This window comes from Cyanistes caeruleus, chromosome 2 (genome assembly GCF_971803275.1).
Source record: "Cyanistes caeruleus chromosome 2, bCyaCae1.hap1.1, whole genome shotgun sequence".
NCBI lineage: Eukaryota > Metazoa > Chordata > Aves > Passeriformes > Paridae > Cyanistes > Cyanistes caeruleus.
The window spans coordinates 67,163,565-67,180,909 of NC_141702.1; the positions used below are offsets into that span (position 1 = coordinate 67,163,565).

General features: G+C 36.9%; 1 protein-coding gene across 16 annotated transcripts in view; it reads right to left on the bottom strand.

Annotated features, from left to right (window-relative positions):
- Positions 1-17,345, bottom strand: part of WDR64 (WD repeat domain 64) — a 67,451-nt gene that overhangs the window by 33,662 nt on the left and 16,444 nt on the right. For all 16 annotated transcript variants that reach the window (XM_086877648.1, XM_086877642.1, XM_086877647.1 and 13 more), the window contains 5 exons: positions 13,973-14,080; positions 12,141-12,355; positions 11,486-11,620; positions 8,690-8,769; positions 1,498-1,637 (listed from right to left, as the gene is read on the bottom strand). In XM_086877648.1, coding sequence (XP_086733774.1) covers positions 1,498-1,637; positions 8,690-8,769; positions 11,486-11,620; positions 12,141-12,355; positions 13,973-14,080 — 678 coding nt within the window. The remainder of the gene's footprint in view (positions 1-1,497; positions 1,638-8,689; positions 8,770-11,485; positions 11,621-12,140; positions 12,356-13,972; positions 14,081-17,345) is intronic.

Genomic DNA, 17,345 nt, shown 5'->3' on the forward strand with positions numbered 1-17,345 from the left:
TTCTTCTATCATATTCATGAAGATAATATTTTAAGCTAAACCCTGCCTTTTTATTAAAATAAATTAACAGGTAACCAATTACTATCAGAAATACTTGCTTAAAAAAGAGATTCCTACTTGAACTTATAATATTGATTTCACAGAATCACAGAATCATTTAGGTTGCAATGACCTCCCAGATTACAGAGTACAATCTCTGACCAAGCACTGCCTTGTCAACTAGATCATGGCACTAAGTGCCATGTCCAGTTGTTTCTTAACACTTCCAGTGATGATGATTCCATCACCTCCCTGGGCAGCCCATTCCAATGTTTATCAGCCCTTTCTGTGGATAAATTCTTCCTGATATTAAACCTAAACCTTCCCTGGCACAGTGTAAGGTCATTTCCTCTTTCTAGTTGCCTGGGAGAAGAGGCTGCCAGCCTCCTTTCAGGCAGTTGTAGAGAGTGATAAGGTTTCCTGTCAGCCTCCGTTTTTTTCCAGGCTAAATACTCCCAGCTCCCTCAGCCGCTCCTCATAGGACTTGTGTTCCAGACCATTCACCAGCTTCACTGCCCTCCTCTGGACATGCTCCAACATCTCAATGCCCTTCCTAAAATGAGGGGCCCAACACTTAACACAGGATTTGAGGTGTGGCCTCAGCAGTGGTGAGTACAAGGGGACGATTGCTGCCCTGGTCCTGCTGGCTACACTATTGCTGATCCAGACCAGGATGCCATGGGCCTTCTTTGCCATGTAGGCACATTCCCAGCTCAAGTTCAGCTGCTGTTGACCAGTAACCCCAAGTCCTTTTCTGCTGGGCAGATTTCAGCTGCTCTTTCCCAAGCATGTAATGCTGCCTGGGGTTGTTGTGGCCAAAGTGCAGGACCTGACACTTGGTCTTATTGAACCTCATACTGTTGGGCTTGGTCCATCAATCCAGTCTCTCCAGATGCCTCTGCAGAGCCCTTCTCCCCTTCAGCGGATCAACGCTTCCCCAACTTGGTGTTGTTTGTGAATTTACTGGAGGTGCACTTGGTCCTCTCATCCTCATCATCAACAGGGATATTGAACAGGTCTAGATCCAACACTAATCCATGGGGGTCACCTCTAGAGACTGGTCATCAACTGCATGTGGCACTATTCACCCCCTCTCTCTGGGCCTGGCCATCCAACCAGTTCTTAAGGCAGCAAAAGTGCACCTGTGCAAGCTATGGGCTGACAGCTTTTCCAGAATGCCATCGGAGACAGTGTCAAAGGCTTTGCTGACAGGTAGTCAACCTCCCCAGCCTTACCCTCACCCACCAGGTGGGTCATCTGCCCATAAAATGAGACATGCCTTTCCTAAACCTGTGCTGGCTGGGCCTGATCCCTTGGTTGTCATGTATATGCTATGTGACTGCACTCTAGATCCTCTGTTCCAAACTTTGCAAGGCACTGAGGTTAGGCTGACAGGCCTGGACTTCTCTGAATCCTTCTTCCAGCCCTGTTTCCTTGAGGTTCAGAAAAGTGTTTTACCTTTGCACAGGAAAGGCTGATGACTTGTTGATCTTTCTCATTTGTCACAATTTCTACAATACTATGTTTGTGTCCTAATAACTTCCCTGTAGGACTAAAATTAACAACAGGATTCCACAAACGAAGGATTCTGTCATTACCTGAAAGAAAAAAAAGTTAACATATATAGTGAGAAAGCCTGAATAGTCACTTGTATTACAAATAAGCTTTGTAATTGAGAGCTCAGTGTTCATAAGTCTGTCCTTTCATTTGGGTAGACTACTGCCACAAAAGGATGTGAATTTTTAATTCTAAGGGCTGGTTTGCAGCTTATGTTTCATTGCTTATCCACGAGCACATATTAAAAATGCATAACTGATTAGTTATGCATTTTCAAAGCCTTTTCATTTTGCTAAAGGAATGGCAGGGACACTGAATGGGACTATATGGACTAGTCCCAGAGGAGCAGAGTACTTTAACAGATAGACAATTGGGGCTCTTATGTTGCTTCCTTCAAAGATGTAATTTAGAAAAATGTCAAAAAAATTTTGTGTCCAGTTAGCCAGGACACAAAGGGATAACCTCTTTCATGGAAGAAGGTGAACGTGCAGAAAGAAGTAAGCATGCAAGTTGAGGGCAGACAGAAAACAGTAACTGCTGATGATTAAGTCTGTAGTAAAGTAAATGAGAATTAGGTATTTCATACTTATTTGTATGTTCAAACTTTGAATTTGCTTACAATTTAAGGAAAAACCTTTGATTATGTTATAGCTGAATGTTTTGTACTATTTTGCTAATGGTTTCCATAAATATTTCATAACACAAGGATGTTAAAAATGTATTCTAACTTCAAACTCCTGGGAAATATTGCAATTGTATGAATTCTATGCATCTAGCTGAACAGTCTGTTTTGACACACAATAAATGAAACAGCCACATTTTGTCTAGACTTCTGTTTGAGTTTTACTTTTCTCTCAGCTTAAACTGAAGAGCAAAAAGCAAAAAACCCATACACTAGGAAGTATAAGCCCCAAGAGAACCAGCTCAATTATGTTAAGTGCTCAGCTCAATTATGTTAATAATCTTCCTTAAGCTTGTTCAACCTACTGTCATTAGTCAGTCCCTCCATCTCTCTCTCCAGAAATCTATTCCTTTCCTTCTTAATGCAGCAAGATGTGATTTGTTTAGGAGCACCCCATCTCCCTTTTCCTCTATTAAGCAATATTGTTCTCTCAGTTAAATTGATTCCACTGTTTATGTGGCTTCTCTCTAAATGAGAGAGGCTCACTGAAGGAATGATCTACTCTTAAAATAGCCATATTGATTTATGTCAGCTCATTTCACAAGTGTAACTATGAATTCAGCTATAGAAACAGTTGTACCAGCACAATGGAGGGAGAACTTCTGTACAGGAAAGGAAGGCCATGTGTAAGTAGCTGGCTGGCTTGAAACTTCAAGGTGAAGAGATTATTTTTTAGGCAAAACTACTCTAGACAATGTTTATGTGCTGTAAGCATGGCAGGAAGTAGCTTAAATGGGTTATAACCGCACAAATGGTTTATGAAGCCCTTTTGGATGGGGAAACTCCAGAATGTGGTGGATGTCCCTGCTCACTTCCTCAGAGTTTGTGTTAGGCTGTCCCAGAAATGTCCTGGAAGTTAGCAGAACCCTTGAGACCAGGTCAGGGTTTAGGGTGAAACAAATCCATGGGCGTAAAACTCAGCTTGCAGACATCCCATGAGAAGGACATGAAATAGTTAACAGAAGCCTCCAGTGAGACTGGTGAGATTGGTTATAATATCAGAGGGAACAGACATTGCTTCAACAGCATACCCCTTACCAGCCCCAGATGGAAACTGTCATGTCTTAAGATGATGGAGAAATGGGCAGAAGCTCTTGACAATACCTGATCAACTTGACTGCCTGCTGGCTGCGCTTTTGAGGAACAGAATCTTTCTTGGTCTTCCTAACAGCTCTGTTCTTTATATTCCTGAAGTGATGGCAGATGATGGAAGGGGAGGATACTGTCCTTTAATTCTGGTAGAGAGTTTCTTTTATGAGTAGAACCACTGATACGTGTCATTTACTTCAGATTTTAACAGGAAAAACAAGTGACATTTGGGAAGAAAACCTTTCCTTGCATTAAAAAATACTGTTTACTTTTCATGTGAAATAGTGGATTAATTTTAGTTCCTTTTACTGATGTGGAGATAATGGTAGATTTTATTACAGTAGATGTGTTCTCTCTTTCTGGACTAATGTCAGATTGGCCCTAACATTCACTGCTACACTGGAACATTTCCTGGAACATTTGTTCTCTCCATGCTCCAAATGTGCCGCCAGGATTCAGAATCCTGACACAGAAAGTGTGGGTACCAAGCACATTCAAGAAAAGCTTGAAGAAGATGATCTATCCAACAGCAATTTTTTAAGATTTTGTGGAATTGGTGGCTTGAATCAAAACAGACTCAGCTGTGTGTATTCCTTTCCATTATAAATAAGTATAAAAACAGATGTTTAGGATTTTTAGAAGTCAGATTCTACAACCACAGCTCTATTCTAGCTAGATGTTATGGGCTCAAATACCTTTGAACATGTGAAGCTTTGTCAAACTGTCTCTTATTGACACAGTTTTGCAATTTGTGTGGTATTACATGCCTGCTGAGATGTCTGCATTTCAGTGATGTTGAAACCCACTTGAGAACAATAACATATCTGAATGGAGAAATACTAGGCTTAGCCTGGCATCCTCAATAGACTGTAAATGAAAAATATACCTCCTGGTTTCTTTCAGTGCTGCTTCTCTCATACAGAAAACTCCTTATCCTTTAAAATAACTTGTCTTTTCTTCAAATCTGCTTTTTAAATAATCTTGCCTTATAATGTCTGCAAAACCTCTTCAGAACAGTCAGACATCTGGTGAACTAGTTTATCATACTGACAAATGTCTCTGTTTTATTTTTTTTCTTTGTGCTTCCTTGTCTGTCTTTGTATGCTCTTCTTTAATTTAGACTGTATCATAGAAAAGAGTGTGCTATGCACCTGAGAGCTAATATTATAGAAGTTCTGGTGATTTCTATCCTGGAAATTGCTGAAAATGTGCTTCGTTTTTCCAGGAATCACAAAGAAAACTGAACAAGCACAGAGTAGTTCATTTTATTGGTCTTAATCTGTTACTGTTAGATTTAGAAATCATTAATAGTTTTTCTTCTGTTTCATTGCTTCATATTGGAAAACAACTGCCAAATTTGAAGAATGATAAGGTTAGAAGTTGATGTATCATTTAAGATCATCTTCTGCTTTTATATGCATACCTCATTTGGTTTTAACTGCAACCATTCCCTGAAGTGATGATTAAGACATAGCTGGAATTGAAATTAATAAAGAATAGGAAGAAAAGCATATAACTTTACCATTCAATGTAATATTAATGCAAAATGCTACATATAGAAGTTATTTTAAACTTCTCTGCACTCCATATTTTAGGCGGCTATCAGACTTTTATCATTTTACTGGTTGAAATCTAGCCTTAAGCATGAAAAGCAAACTCAGTACCAGGTTTGTTTTCATCTTATTCATTTATATAAACGTCAAATATCTAGAAGACAAAATTAGGTTGTGTCACAGCACTGACAAACTCAGGAGCATAATCAAATACAAATAAATGATGGAAGAGCAAGTGTGTTAAAATATGACTTCTTTAATAGTCACAGTAATAACTCATCACAATATGTAACATTCCATTTGTGCTATAAACACCTGGCTAAATAACATTAAGTTGGGGCTTACAAAACTGTGGCAGATTTATGCTTGCTGAATACTTTAGAAGCTATCCTGCAATCAAAGGCTGAAGTTTTCTTTTACTCTAATTGCTAAATGAGACAAATAAACCTAGCTTTTACAAATGATTGAACATGTCACCAAGAAATCTATATATTATTATTCCTGCATTATTTACCTGTTATGGCCTCTCATTTTTAGGGTATGTTACAGTTGAAATTGCAGGCTCACTAATTAATACAACTAGCTTATGTTCATTTAAAATAGTTTAAATCTGTCATTAACTGGATCATCAATGTGTGCTCTCAATTAGTCAAGAGTGAGATGACTTTTGAGATAAAGAGGCAAACATTGTGTGCTCTAGTCTGGTGGTGTGCAGTGCCATTGTGAGCAGTGTATTCTATTAACAAAGCACAGAATTCTAAAGCTCAGCTTTGATGGCTTCAGTAGAGGGGTCTCTCAAGAGCTGTAGCATTATTCTAAATTCTGGGTGCAGCTTCATAGTAGGCCCTGACTGATCTAACTTCACAGTGAAACTGAAAGAGATGACCCAACCCTGACTTTGACTTTGGACATGCATTCTCACTGTGTTCTGGGACTCTTAGTAATTCAGCTCAGGAATAATTTCCTTTCATATTCAAGGGGAGTAGCAGGGCTAAGCTTTGGGAATGAGGGTGAGGCAGGAGAGGCCCTTCCATAACAAGATGAAGAATGGTGGGTGAACAAGCAAGACAGGATTCCAACTCAAGGGTATGTAAATGTTATGAATGGACAGGAAGATTGTTAGAAGTTAGTAGAATTTCTTACATTTCTTCAAAAATCATCACAATCATCATTACAGAGTCCTTAAACACAATATTATTAAACGTTTCTCATGTTGCCTACAATTTCAGTACTTTCGTGCAGTGAAAGTCAAAACAAATTATAGTTCAGGTTGAGAAAACTCATTTGCTTCTAAAATATTCTGACTGGAGGTCTGTTTAGATGGGATAGGAGCTCCTGCATTCTAAGTCTATGCTCCAACCATCACAAACAAGAATGCAATCTAACCTTGTCAAAAATCCAAGCTCCATTTTAAACTGAGAATATTTTTTCTGCAACTGCCACTATTCAGAAGACTCTTCCTGAATATCACTGTTCTATTTTTTGTTCTAATAGGTATCAGTTGCATTCCTTGTTAATTGTCACTTTTCTAGGTTATAGCAAATATATCTTTTTAATCTCTGCACAATGGTGGAGTTAGAGCTTAGGTCAGTTGGTTTAGAGCCTGCTGCTATTAACACCAAGATTTTGAGTTCAATCACTTTATGGGCCATTCACTTGGATAGTGTTGGAGTTGGATAGTGATGATAATTATGGGTACTTGATGATAGTTATGGGTCCCTTCCCCCACCCTTTTTTCTATATTCAGCCGATGGTTCATATCAGCAAGACAGAACCAGCACACGTACCTAGGGCAAGTGTTGCTGCATGATTGTCCTATTCCTTTTCTGTGCCACAAGTTTTTACTGCTGGTCACTGACAAAGTGGAGTGAGCACATTAGGCAGACCTTTGGTCTGGCCTGCCAAGGCTATTATAATTTTCTTAGAAAGTTTATCCAGATTTTTCTCTTCTGGTATTTCCAGAAGAAGAATTTTCAGTGTGTAAAAGAAACTTTTTCTAGTTCCTGTGCAATTGACCTTCTTTCCTATCCAGACACTTCACCCTGGTTTTCTTACTACAGCAAAATCTTCTGGTTGTACCTGTAGGAAATACTGACCACATTTCGTTCAATAGAACCTCCCTACTTTATGTCATCAGTAAATTTCTCCAGACTACTTTTTTGTGACAAGGTAAGCAATGTAAATAGGATCTCCTCCAAGGCTAAACTTCAGAATTTTCACTAATAACTCTTCTACAGCTGTATTGCTTTTCCTTTAAATCTTGTGTCTAGAAATCAATAGAACTGCCTGATATTTATTTTGGTATCTTTCACAGTTTTCCACTTGGTAAACTGTTACAATTCAACATGAATTGCATTACTTCCCATATACTGCTATATATATGGGAAATATATGGGAAGTATATAATATACTGCCATGTATATTATCAAGGCTGGACAGCAGAGTCTTGGCCATTCTTTAGTTCTTCCTGTATGTAGATGTAAGAATTCTTATGTTTGCTATTGCAATTTTTAACAAAGTTTTAAGCAATAAAGACTTGAGGAAAATCAGCATCAATGTCACTCGAGGGCATCATCCTATCAGAGAGAATATATAAACAACATTGCTGCCATACTCCAGCAACATTTCTGCAGCATCAAACATGACCACTGCAGTAGACAGGCTGTTGGGAAGGTAGAATTAGAAAGAAATTATAAATGTGACTTTGTAGCCAGAAAGGCTAAGGAAGAAATACAAATGATAGCACGGTTTGAATAATTCAAAGAAACCAACCGGGCTGGTATGCCAGAACACATTCTTTCCTGCAATAAAACCAAGCTGAGACCCCTCATCCCAGCCTTATAAGGAAAGGTCTGAAGGACCCTGAGATAACTAAAAATATGCAAAAATAGCGATTTCTATAGGTTGTACACAAATGTTACTATATTAGTATACTTAGAAAGATTGGTTAGTTAAGGAATAGAATATTCAAAGGTATAGGTTATATAAGTAGTGGTATAGAAGAGCTCGATCTCTTTTTGCTCTTTTTTTGCTCTCTTTTGCTCTCTCTCTTCGCTCTCTTTTTTCTGGCTCTTACTTGCTCTTTTTTCCGTCTCTCTTGCCCTCTCTCTTGCCCTCTCTTGTTCTCTCTCTACCTCTCTACCCCACGCCCTGAAATAAACTTCTAACACTTAACTCGATTATAAAGGTCTTTGCCGTGTCTCTGACCGTCCCCAGAAAGCGTCTCCTACAACAGGCCCATAAAACTATTGGATAACAGGTAAGAAGTGGATGTAAGAGTGCCATTTCTGCAGTCTGCTTTGGGAGAAAGAACATATAGTAACATTTTGGGGAAACACAATCAAAGAGATCAATGGAAAGTATTAAGATGGGCCAACATGACTGCTTAAGATATGAGAGGATAGCGAAAGAGTAATAGGGTGGAAGCTCTGCTGATACTGCAAGGAATAATGTGTATAACCTGGTCAAGGCCACTATGACTCAGAAAGATACCTTATAGTTGAACTTACTGGTTTTTTTTTATTATATAAATGACACTTGAATGATGGAACCCTTGTTGTATTCCTGTCATGAAGTATATCTCTTCAGACAAGGGCTGAGAGCAGTTAAAAGCAAGGCCTCTGTTTCTTCTAATTGTAGGCAGGAGCCATTGTTTAAATTCTCAAGATACTAGCTCAGCCTTGTCTAATCTTATTTAACTTGAATAAAAAAAAAAATAAATCACAATTTTTTTCCAAGAACAATCTCTTGGAAAACACACAATACTTACCTCCAGTGACAATGACTTTTGCCTTTCTACAGTAGGTGAAGGCATTTACTCCTTTAGGGACAGAAAATTCCTTTACAGGTCTGCAATAATTAAAAAAACAATATGTAAGAAATATTTGGAAAATACAGTCTACAGTCATCCTGCCTTATTTTTCTGCAGTATACAGAACAGCTGTTTGCATTATGTATGCAATCTCATGTTAAAAGCAAATTGATTTATACCAGAGACTTAGAGTGATACTGGCATCAACAAAACAGGAACAGCACACAGAGTGCACTTTCCATTATAGAAATAAAAATTCAGTCTGCGCACCTGAATCTTTTAACAGGCAAACTCCAGACTCCTAAAATGGTAGCTGTTGCCAAAGTAAGCTGCACACAAACAGTGTGCTTAAAGCAGATCATCACTGAGAAAAAGTACCAAAGAAACTGTGTTTGCCTGTTTCAGACATGGAGGTCTACTGTGATCTCAGTGTTACATTAACTAAGTGCAGTTACTTTTCTGTTGCTTCTGTATAATGTGCTGTATAATGAATAGTCTTTATATGATCTCTTTTGTGTTGTATGACAACATGAAGAAACCATAAGTATCTGAAACTCAACAGTTACTCTATTGCATTCACTGCTAAAGCATGGGAATTCAAACAGCCAACACAGACTGAAATTGACTCAGTGTCCCTTCTAAACCCATCCTTTGAGCAACTTCTGCTTGTCTCTCCAAATTTCATCCATTCACTACTAATGAGTGAATATTTTATTGATTTTTGGATGTAGCAAAAGCAGGGTTTTGTCCTGTCATTCCCAGGAAAAAATGACTGCCAGTGTAAATAAGCTGTACAGAACTAAATGAGAATACCTTTATGAGAATTTTTTCCTTTTAAATACATACAAGTATTAATCATCTGCTCTGGGCTAGAGTAGCCATTAATATTGGAAACCATAAATGGAGGTGGCAGTAAATCTGACAAAAGACTCTGGAAACTTTGAGGATTAATGAAAGAGCTTGCTACTTCTAGGCAGGTGCAAATAAAATGCTGTTTGCTTCCTATTATTTAGAGGCAGAAAAGATTTCTTTCCAGAGCTCTAACAGAGAAGTCTTAATTCTATTGACAATATAAAATAACAACAATTTATTTAAATGTATGATTAACAGATTTCCTAAGGTTTTTTTTTTCACCTTTTGTACTATATAACTGTCTATTAGCTCTTTAATGAACAGTCTTGATACTATTCCAAGATCAGTGGGAATAAGGGATTCTGGCACTGTGAAGTTCTGCCCAAGCCATGGCCTTGCAACAGATGCACCTTGTGATCATATCCATACCTCTCTTTTCTAGATATTTTACAAGAAATTATTATAGCTGTTTACCAGCCATAATTGACAAACAAACTTAAGTCCCGTAAGAGAGAAGAGCCATTGCATCCCTCTTTGAGCACAATAACAATTCCTTGATACAAAGTTCATTGGGGAAATTAATTTTGTTAGAATGCATAAATCATATTTTTAAACTAGCTACTTATTAAATGGGCATTTCAAAATGATTTGAGCTGTAGATCTTTTTAAGACTATTAATTTCATTTCAACAGCTGTGCAATTTTTCAGTTGTCTAAATATAATTTCATCTATCTACTCTGGTAAACTGTTTAGAGATACATATTTATTGCATTTGGAGATGCAACTATAGCCAGTGTGAAATGAAAAAGAACAACCAAGATAGTTGCAGTTAATGTTCTATATTGAATTATATGATGGCAGCATCTACTCTTTTGACTAGACTTTTGGTACTGCAGACTTAGTCTTCTTTCTCTTCTAACTAATTCTAGTTTTCCAAAGCTCCCCAAAAAACCAATCAGGATTTCTCAGCTTTTCAGCTGACACAGTATGTGACCTTGGACAATCTAAAAATGTTTCATAGTTCACTTTCCCCATCCTCAACAGACACACAATACTCATAAAACCCAAAGGCACTGTACTGATTCAAGAATAACTACAACAATATTTATGGCCTGTGTTATACAAGAAATAAAACAGATTATAGTAATTGTAGCTACTAGCCTTAAAAATCTATATGTCTCTCTGAATGTATCTCAAAGAGGAATTGAGAAGCTGTAATATTTACAATCTTTTGAAACATTTGAATGAAAAGTTCTATTTATATATTATTTATAGGCCCTTCTTACATCAAATTGAATTTGTATTATTTAATTGTGCTATAGACTTTTCTAAATTCACAGACTAATTAGGCTTGGAATCAGTTAAATCAGCTAATAGCACTGATGAGCCATATGAATAAGGACTTGTCACAAATAAGGAGGCCATAACCTCTTTTCTGCCGCAAAGTAGAACCACTTCACAGCCCTCGGAATAAATTGTGCTCTTGAATTAATCTTGTGTAACTAAAACTTGTGAAAATAAAACCGTAAATGAAATTTAGTTGAGTTTATTTTTGACTGGGTATAAATTTTAAATGAATGGATACTTGATGTATGTGCAACAAACCAATAAGTTTTCTAACTAAAATTTACTTGCTGAGGAGAAATTGGAGGAGACAACCCTGTCAACATGAGGTATTTTAAGGGTTGTGAGTACTGAGCATATATGGACAGTCCTCTCCTACATCAAAAGCTAGCACACAAATTATTCAAGCATTTAAACAACTGTATTTTTGTTTCTATTAGCAATGTTAATAGAAAAGTCAGATTCAATATAGCAAGATGACATCTTATGAGGCACTGATCTCCAGCAGGGCTATAAAGCAGAAGATCTCTTGTTTTCTAGAAGGTGTCAGATACTTACAAATGGTCCTCTAGTCGCTTTATGTCATCCAAAACAAATGAATTAATTCTGTCAGTGGAGCAGGATCCAAAACGTTTCAGGGCAGGAAAGTACTTGATCTTCCCAACCCAGTCATCATGTAGTTTGCGTTTAGGACTAGGAATATAAATGGGGAAGTTATTTGGCTAGAGTAGCAACTACAGTGATGCGTCTGTAGGTGGACAGGGATTTTGTCAGTGAGATTATATACACCACCAATGCTAACATTTAATATCCATGGCAGATACAGAACCACTCTTCCAGCTCATATCAAGCAGAGAGAAACTAGGGGTTGAACCATGCACTTTTCTAGTCACAATTGTGCTTTCATCTCATTGGGCACAATAAAGCTGTTCCTTTATCAAACTGGATGACAGCAATTGTGAATTCTCCCCCTGAACTGCATTCTGCATCCTCTCAGTTATTAGATCTCTTGTAAAATCTTCTGAAAATGATGGCATTTCCTTCATGCAACAACAAGCAAATCATACTTACTGCAGTTTGAAAAAATTATTTTCATTACTTAGATGGGGTTAATTTATAAACAGAAGCTAATCTTCCACTTAGGGCAAACAAAACCCAAATTAAAAACAAAAAATAATGTAAGACTGAAAATATTTTATCAAAAGCAACTTACATGTCAAAAGATTCAGAGTCCATGAGTTTAAATTGTGATTCTTTTTCAGTTTTAGATTGTTTCATTATGAAGTCATCACTGGTGATAGTAAGGAGATAAACATAACCCTTATCATCTCCCATTAAGAAGGTATCCTTAGCCAGGTTATCTGCCATTGTCACCGTACAAACACAGAGCAGACAGTTTTTCATTGGTTTGATGACAAAGCCATTACTCTGTGGAATATGGTAGAGAGTTTATTAGATAATGCACAAGGGTGCATACTTATCATACTATCATACTTATCCAGTTACATCAGCATTCAAATCTCGACTTTGCTTTTTCAAGCTGCTCCTGTGCTAGCTATTTCCTGGTATCAGAAACTTATAGAAAATCATCATGAAGTGGAGTTAAAAGCACATCCTAGAAATTTCAGCAAGACTTTGTTTCATAGGTAGCTTTTTGCATTTCAATGAGGAAGGATTTATAAATTCTAAGAAGGATCTCTGCATGCTATGTGGGATGGTGCGTAAGCCTGTATATGGTTTCTAGTTCAAAAATAAGATGCTCTCTACAAGAAAATTGTAAATAACCAAATTAAAGAATAGTTCAAACCACAAAATATAACAGTAATACACCAGCAGAATCTATATCAGAGTCCTAATTAATAACATAGCCTAGGAGTGTCAAGTGCACCAATATGGGCAGGTGTTTCAATTTTTGAAGAACAGAGATAATGGGAATGAACAGAGTTGCAACTCTGAGGAATTTTGCTAGAAGGCCCAGGAATGGGATTTTGGGTCATTAGACTGCTTATTGGTTCTACTGCCTGACTCCATCTGTTATTTGATTGAAGCATCCTTGCCAACCTAAACTGGGAGCTGTTCACATCCCATAGGAATTAGCTTCATCAATGCTGTCTGTGTTGAAACATTAGAGACATAATAGAGATAGACATATCCATATATTATTTTTGTGGTCTTGAAGAGAGCTGCACCTATTCATCAACAGGATACCTGCAGCTCTCACTGATGTAATGAGTGGAGGGAACTTGGAGAATAATAGTTGGAGAATAAATATTTGAGCCCTCCTCCAAGAAGTCAAATTGGATTGACAAAAAGACTTAAATTGACCTGCCTGAGCTTGGGAAGCAACCTTTTAATAATGGGGGAAAAAGAATCAAGTCCTAAGAAAATTTCATCCTAAAAATAATTACTTTAATTCTCCTCATCATCTCAGATAACTTGGAATTTCTAAGAGAAGTCCCAGAAACAGGAAGAAAAAGCTAAAATATTTGTCAGCAAAAATGCATAAGACATTAAACAAAACTTTAACAATTTGGACATACATCATTAGCATCAAAATATTTTTTATCTTAGAAAGTCCTGCACAAAACACAGGATATGAAGAAATATCATAAAAATTGATCTTTAAAAATTGGGAAGTTACCTCAAAAAGAATATGTGTTATATTCCTTGTAAAACATGTTCCTTGATTCTTAATAGATTCTGGGATATATGTACACCCATGCATACATTTTAGGGTACAGGTGCACTCATACACACTAGATATACAGAGAAAATAAATTCTTTGGGCGTTTGTTTGCACCATAATGTAAAATTTTTCTTTCTTCTTCCAAACTTTTAATACATTTTAATGATCCCATTTGGCACATAGGAAGTATTCCTCTTTTAGTATTAATTCCACAGTTTCACAACTGTGTTGAGTTCCTACAAAGACAAAAGTTAAAAGCCTTCATCCTGCTAGGCCAAATGGATGTAAATGTATATTGGAAATGAAGACTGATCAGTTTTCAGGTTTAATTTTGGCATTTTTCTGATCCAAAATAATACCTTGATCTCTTTTGATTTATAGTCCCAGAGAATGACTGTGCTTTCAGTTACAGCAACAACATATTTCAGATTAGGCAGGAAATCACATCCAGTGATCCAAGCAGTATCCTGATGAAAATAAAAAGAGTAGCTAAAGAAGGATTATCTCTGTAAATTTATCAACTTTTCTATCATGCAAGAAGATATTTTAAAACATTTCCAGATAAATCACATATACTCTGCACCAGCACCTGCTAGGTCTAGTTCCACTGGGAGTTCTAACTCCAGGAATAGCTCATACATGAAGATACAGAGGCACCAGGCTCAACCTCTGTTATCAATGACTCACCTGAGAGGCACAAATGTTGCACAGGAGAGGACACAATACACATATACTGTTAGTCAAACTGTAATGACACTCTGGAAAAGCACTCTGAGCAGAGAAAGCTTAAGCTAAAACATCCATAGTAAAGCAGATTAAGCTTTTACCTGGATACAGCTTGGTTTAAAACAAAAGAAACTTAAGGGCAGTCAAAATTTCAGCTATAAAAACAAAACTGAAATTAATGTTTATCAAAATAAGTAACTTTATTAAATAATTTTAATTCTCCCAATAGGCAGATTGACTATTTACAACTAAATACGTCTCCCAATATTAAGCCATTGTTCAAGTATACCTCCTATTATACAGGTATTAATGTAAAACAATTTCTCTTGCAAAGTATAGACTCCTTATGCTTCTACTTTTATTGCCTTTGTTGTACACAATATTGATTTTGCTCTTAGTGTAAAGGGTCCAAAATCCTGACAGAGGCTATCAACACTCTATTGCAGGAGAAAGCTTCTCTCCTTCCTAATGATCTGTAGGCAAGTGGTAATACGTTTACAAGGATTTTTTTGTACCCTTTACTACAATAAACACGTGGAAAATGTCAGTCCTGCAGAGGCCTTGTGGATTGTTTGGTAATTCTTATGGAAGAGCTTGATAACTGTGGCTTTTTGAGGCCCTTATAATAGTGTCAGATACTTATGACTAAATGGCTCGCAAAAGATGGTTTTACATTTGTAGTTGTCACTAACTTGTAGTGCTGGCTTGTGATGATGCAGTCAAAGTAACAGGTTTCAGCTTCAAAGGAAAGGTTATAAGAATTTCTCAGTGTTGCCATAGTTGACAAACTAAACAGGTACACCAGATCAACCTTTTTGTCATTTTCTTATTCCATCCTGTTATTTAAGGGCTCTTATCTTTCCTCCCTTGTTTTCAATACAGCTTCTGTTTCACTTTGTCTTGCTTACCCATTGGCTCTGTTTATGCTTTCCTAAGCCATTTTAAAAGACATTTCATTTCCATTTTTGAAAGTAGTAATTTGTTCACTACCAATATTCCCATTATCATTCAACAATGATTCTATGCTGACTACTAATTTTGGGACCTGTCCGCTGGACAATTGTTAATCAATGCAGGCGACTGGGTTTTTTCCCAGTGGTCATATTTTAAAACAGAAGGTTGTGTGGTGCTTAGCCAAATACAGCATAGAATTTTAAGTGTATTATATTAATGCCTCTACTCTTCACTTGTCACATAATCTCATCAAGAAATTAAATCAGCTTTTCTTGATGTGACCTGCTCTCCATAACATCCCCCTAACAAATGTACCCATAGCTCATGTTGCATTTATACCATCACAATGCTAGGAAAGTTCTGATAGCTGCCGTTCACTGAATTTTATTTCTAGCACTACTGTGTTTCAGTCTTTCTGGCTTAATATCCTCAGGGCCAAAACCTCTCTCGCTCTGGTTGAGTGGGCCTCTATTCTGAAACACCTCAAGAATGAGAACACTGAATGGAAGAAAGCATAGGAGTATAAGGGTTGTTGCAACCTGTAAGCCACCCTCTACACACATCAGTGTGTGTCAATGGACAGAAGGTTTGGAGTACAACTTATCTCTGAATAAGTCCTGAATTCAGTGCCTTACTTAATTTGCAGGAAGATGCACACAAATATATAGCTTCATCAATTAGGTATTGATGCCAGTATTGATGATGATACTAAAACAGTGGAAAATGGTATAATAATTGTAGTGAGAAAAGAATGTATTGTTATTTCTGCAGATCAGAAGAAGAAATGTAAGCCCTGAAATGTAAAGTCATCTTTCTCAGTTTATCTATTTAGATATTAATCATATGCTACTATTCATAGTTGCTCATTAAGATAATTTGGTACTGAAGTTTTCAATTAGTATTGCTCACCATATCTTTAATAAGTACATGGTGGGTGATGATTTACACCCATGTAAGATATTGTGCTTTGATTTTTAATAAATATTTAGATGAAAAGTATCAAGATGCAAAGCTTCCATTTTTATAAGCATGCGTTACATTAGAAAAACTGTGGCCAAATTCTAGAGTTAAATCTCTCAAAGAATCCCCAAGTTAATAAATTTAATAGCATCATACATTTCAACCATCTGGAAAGTTGTATTCACTATCTCAAAGAAATCCAGAATTGTATTTGCTTTCAATTTGTGAATTTAGATTTAAAGAGTAGCTAAAGACAACAGAGCTTAAAATATTATGTCCTACAAGCATCTTTCATAAACCATCAAAAAATTCAGGAACCTCAAGTCCAATAAGAGCCCTTAAAATTCTTTTTTCAGCACAGTAGTTAGAGAAAAGATGAGAAGAAATTAAATTGAGCAAGGGCAGGACCATTCAATGCAAATACTTAAATAAGAATATTAGATAAAAATTCCAATTCCATGAGACAAGGCAGAGCACAAAGCAGAAAAGGGTAATTTTTAACTAAGCCATCTGAACATTTCATAACTTTGATACAAAAAAAGTAAATATAGTAACTTCAACAAAAGTAAAATGACATCAAAAAATACCATAAAACCTTTCATAGAGGGATTTCATAAGGTTGTGGGCATGGGTTTCTCTTTTCACCAACTGTCAGATCCCCAGTCAATCAAATGTCCCTGGGAAGCCAAAGATTTTCCCCTGAAAGACCTTGTACTCTACAGAAGAGACTCATGTTCAGCAATAATGATCTCAACAGATCCAATGATCCTCAAGAAAATGATCCTCCATCCCAAAGACGGAGAGGAATCCAAACTATTTTTAACTACTTCCTTCTGCCTCTAGGAAAGGCTGAAAAAATGGAAACATCTCAGCTGGGAAAGTATGGGAGTGTGGCCTGTAATAACAGTGACAGCAGATCAGGGTAGCCCACAAAGATCTGATGCAGAGCTGAAACAAGTGGATGCTCACAGAAAATAAAACTACCAGCTTTAGTATTGCATTTGTTTGGAATCACAATCCTAACGATTATGCTATTGCACCATTATACTGGGAGATACCATTATGTTAAACATACCCTTCTTTCACATGTTT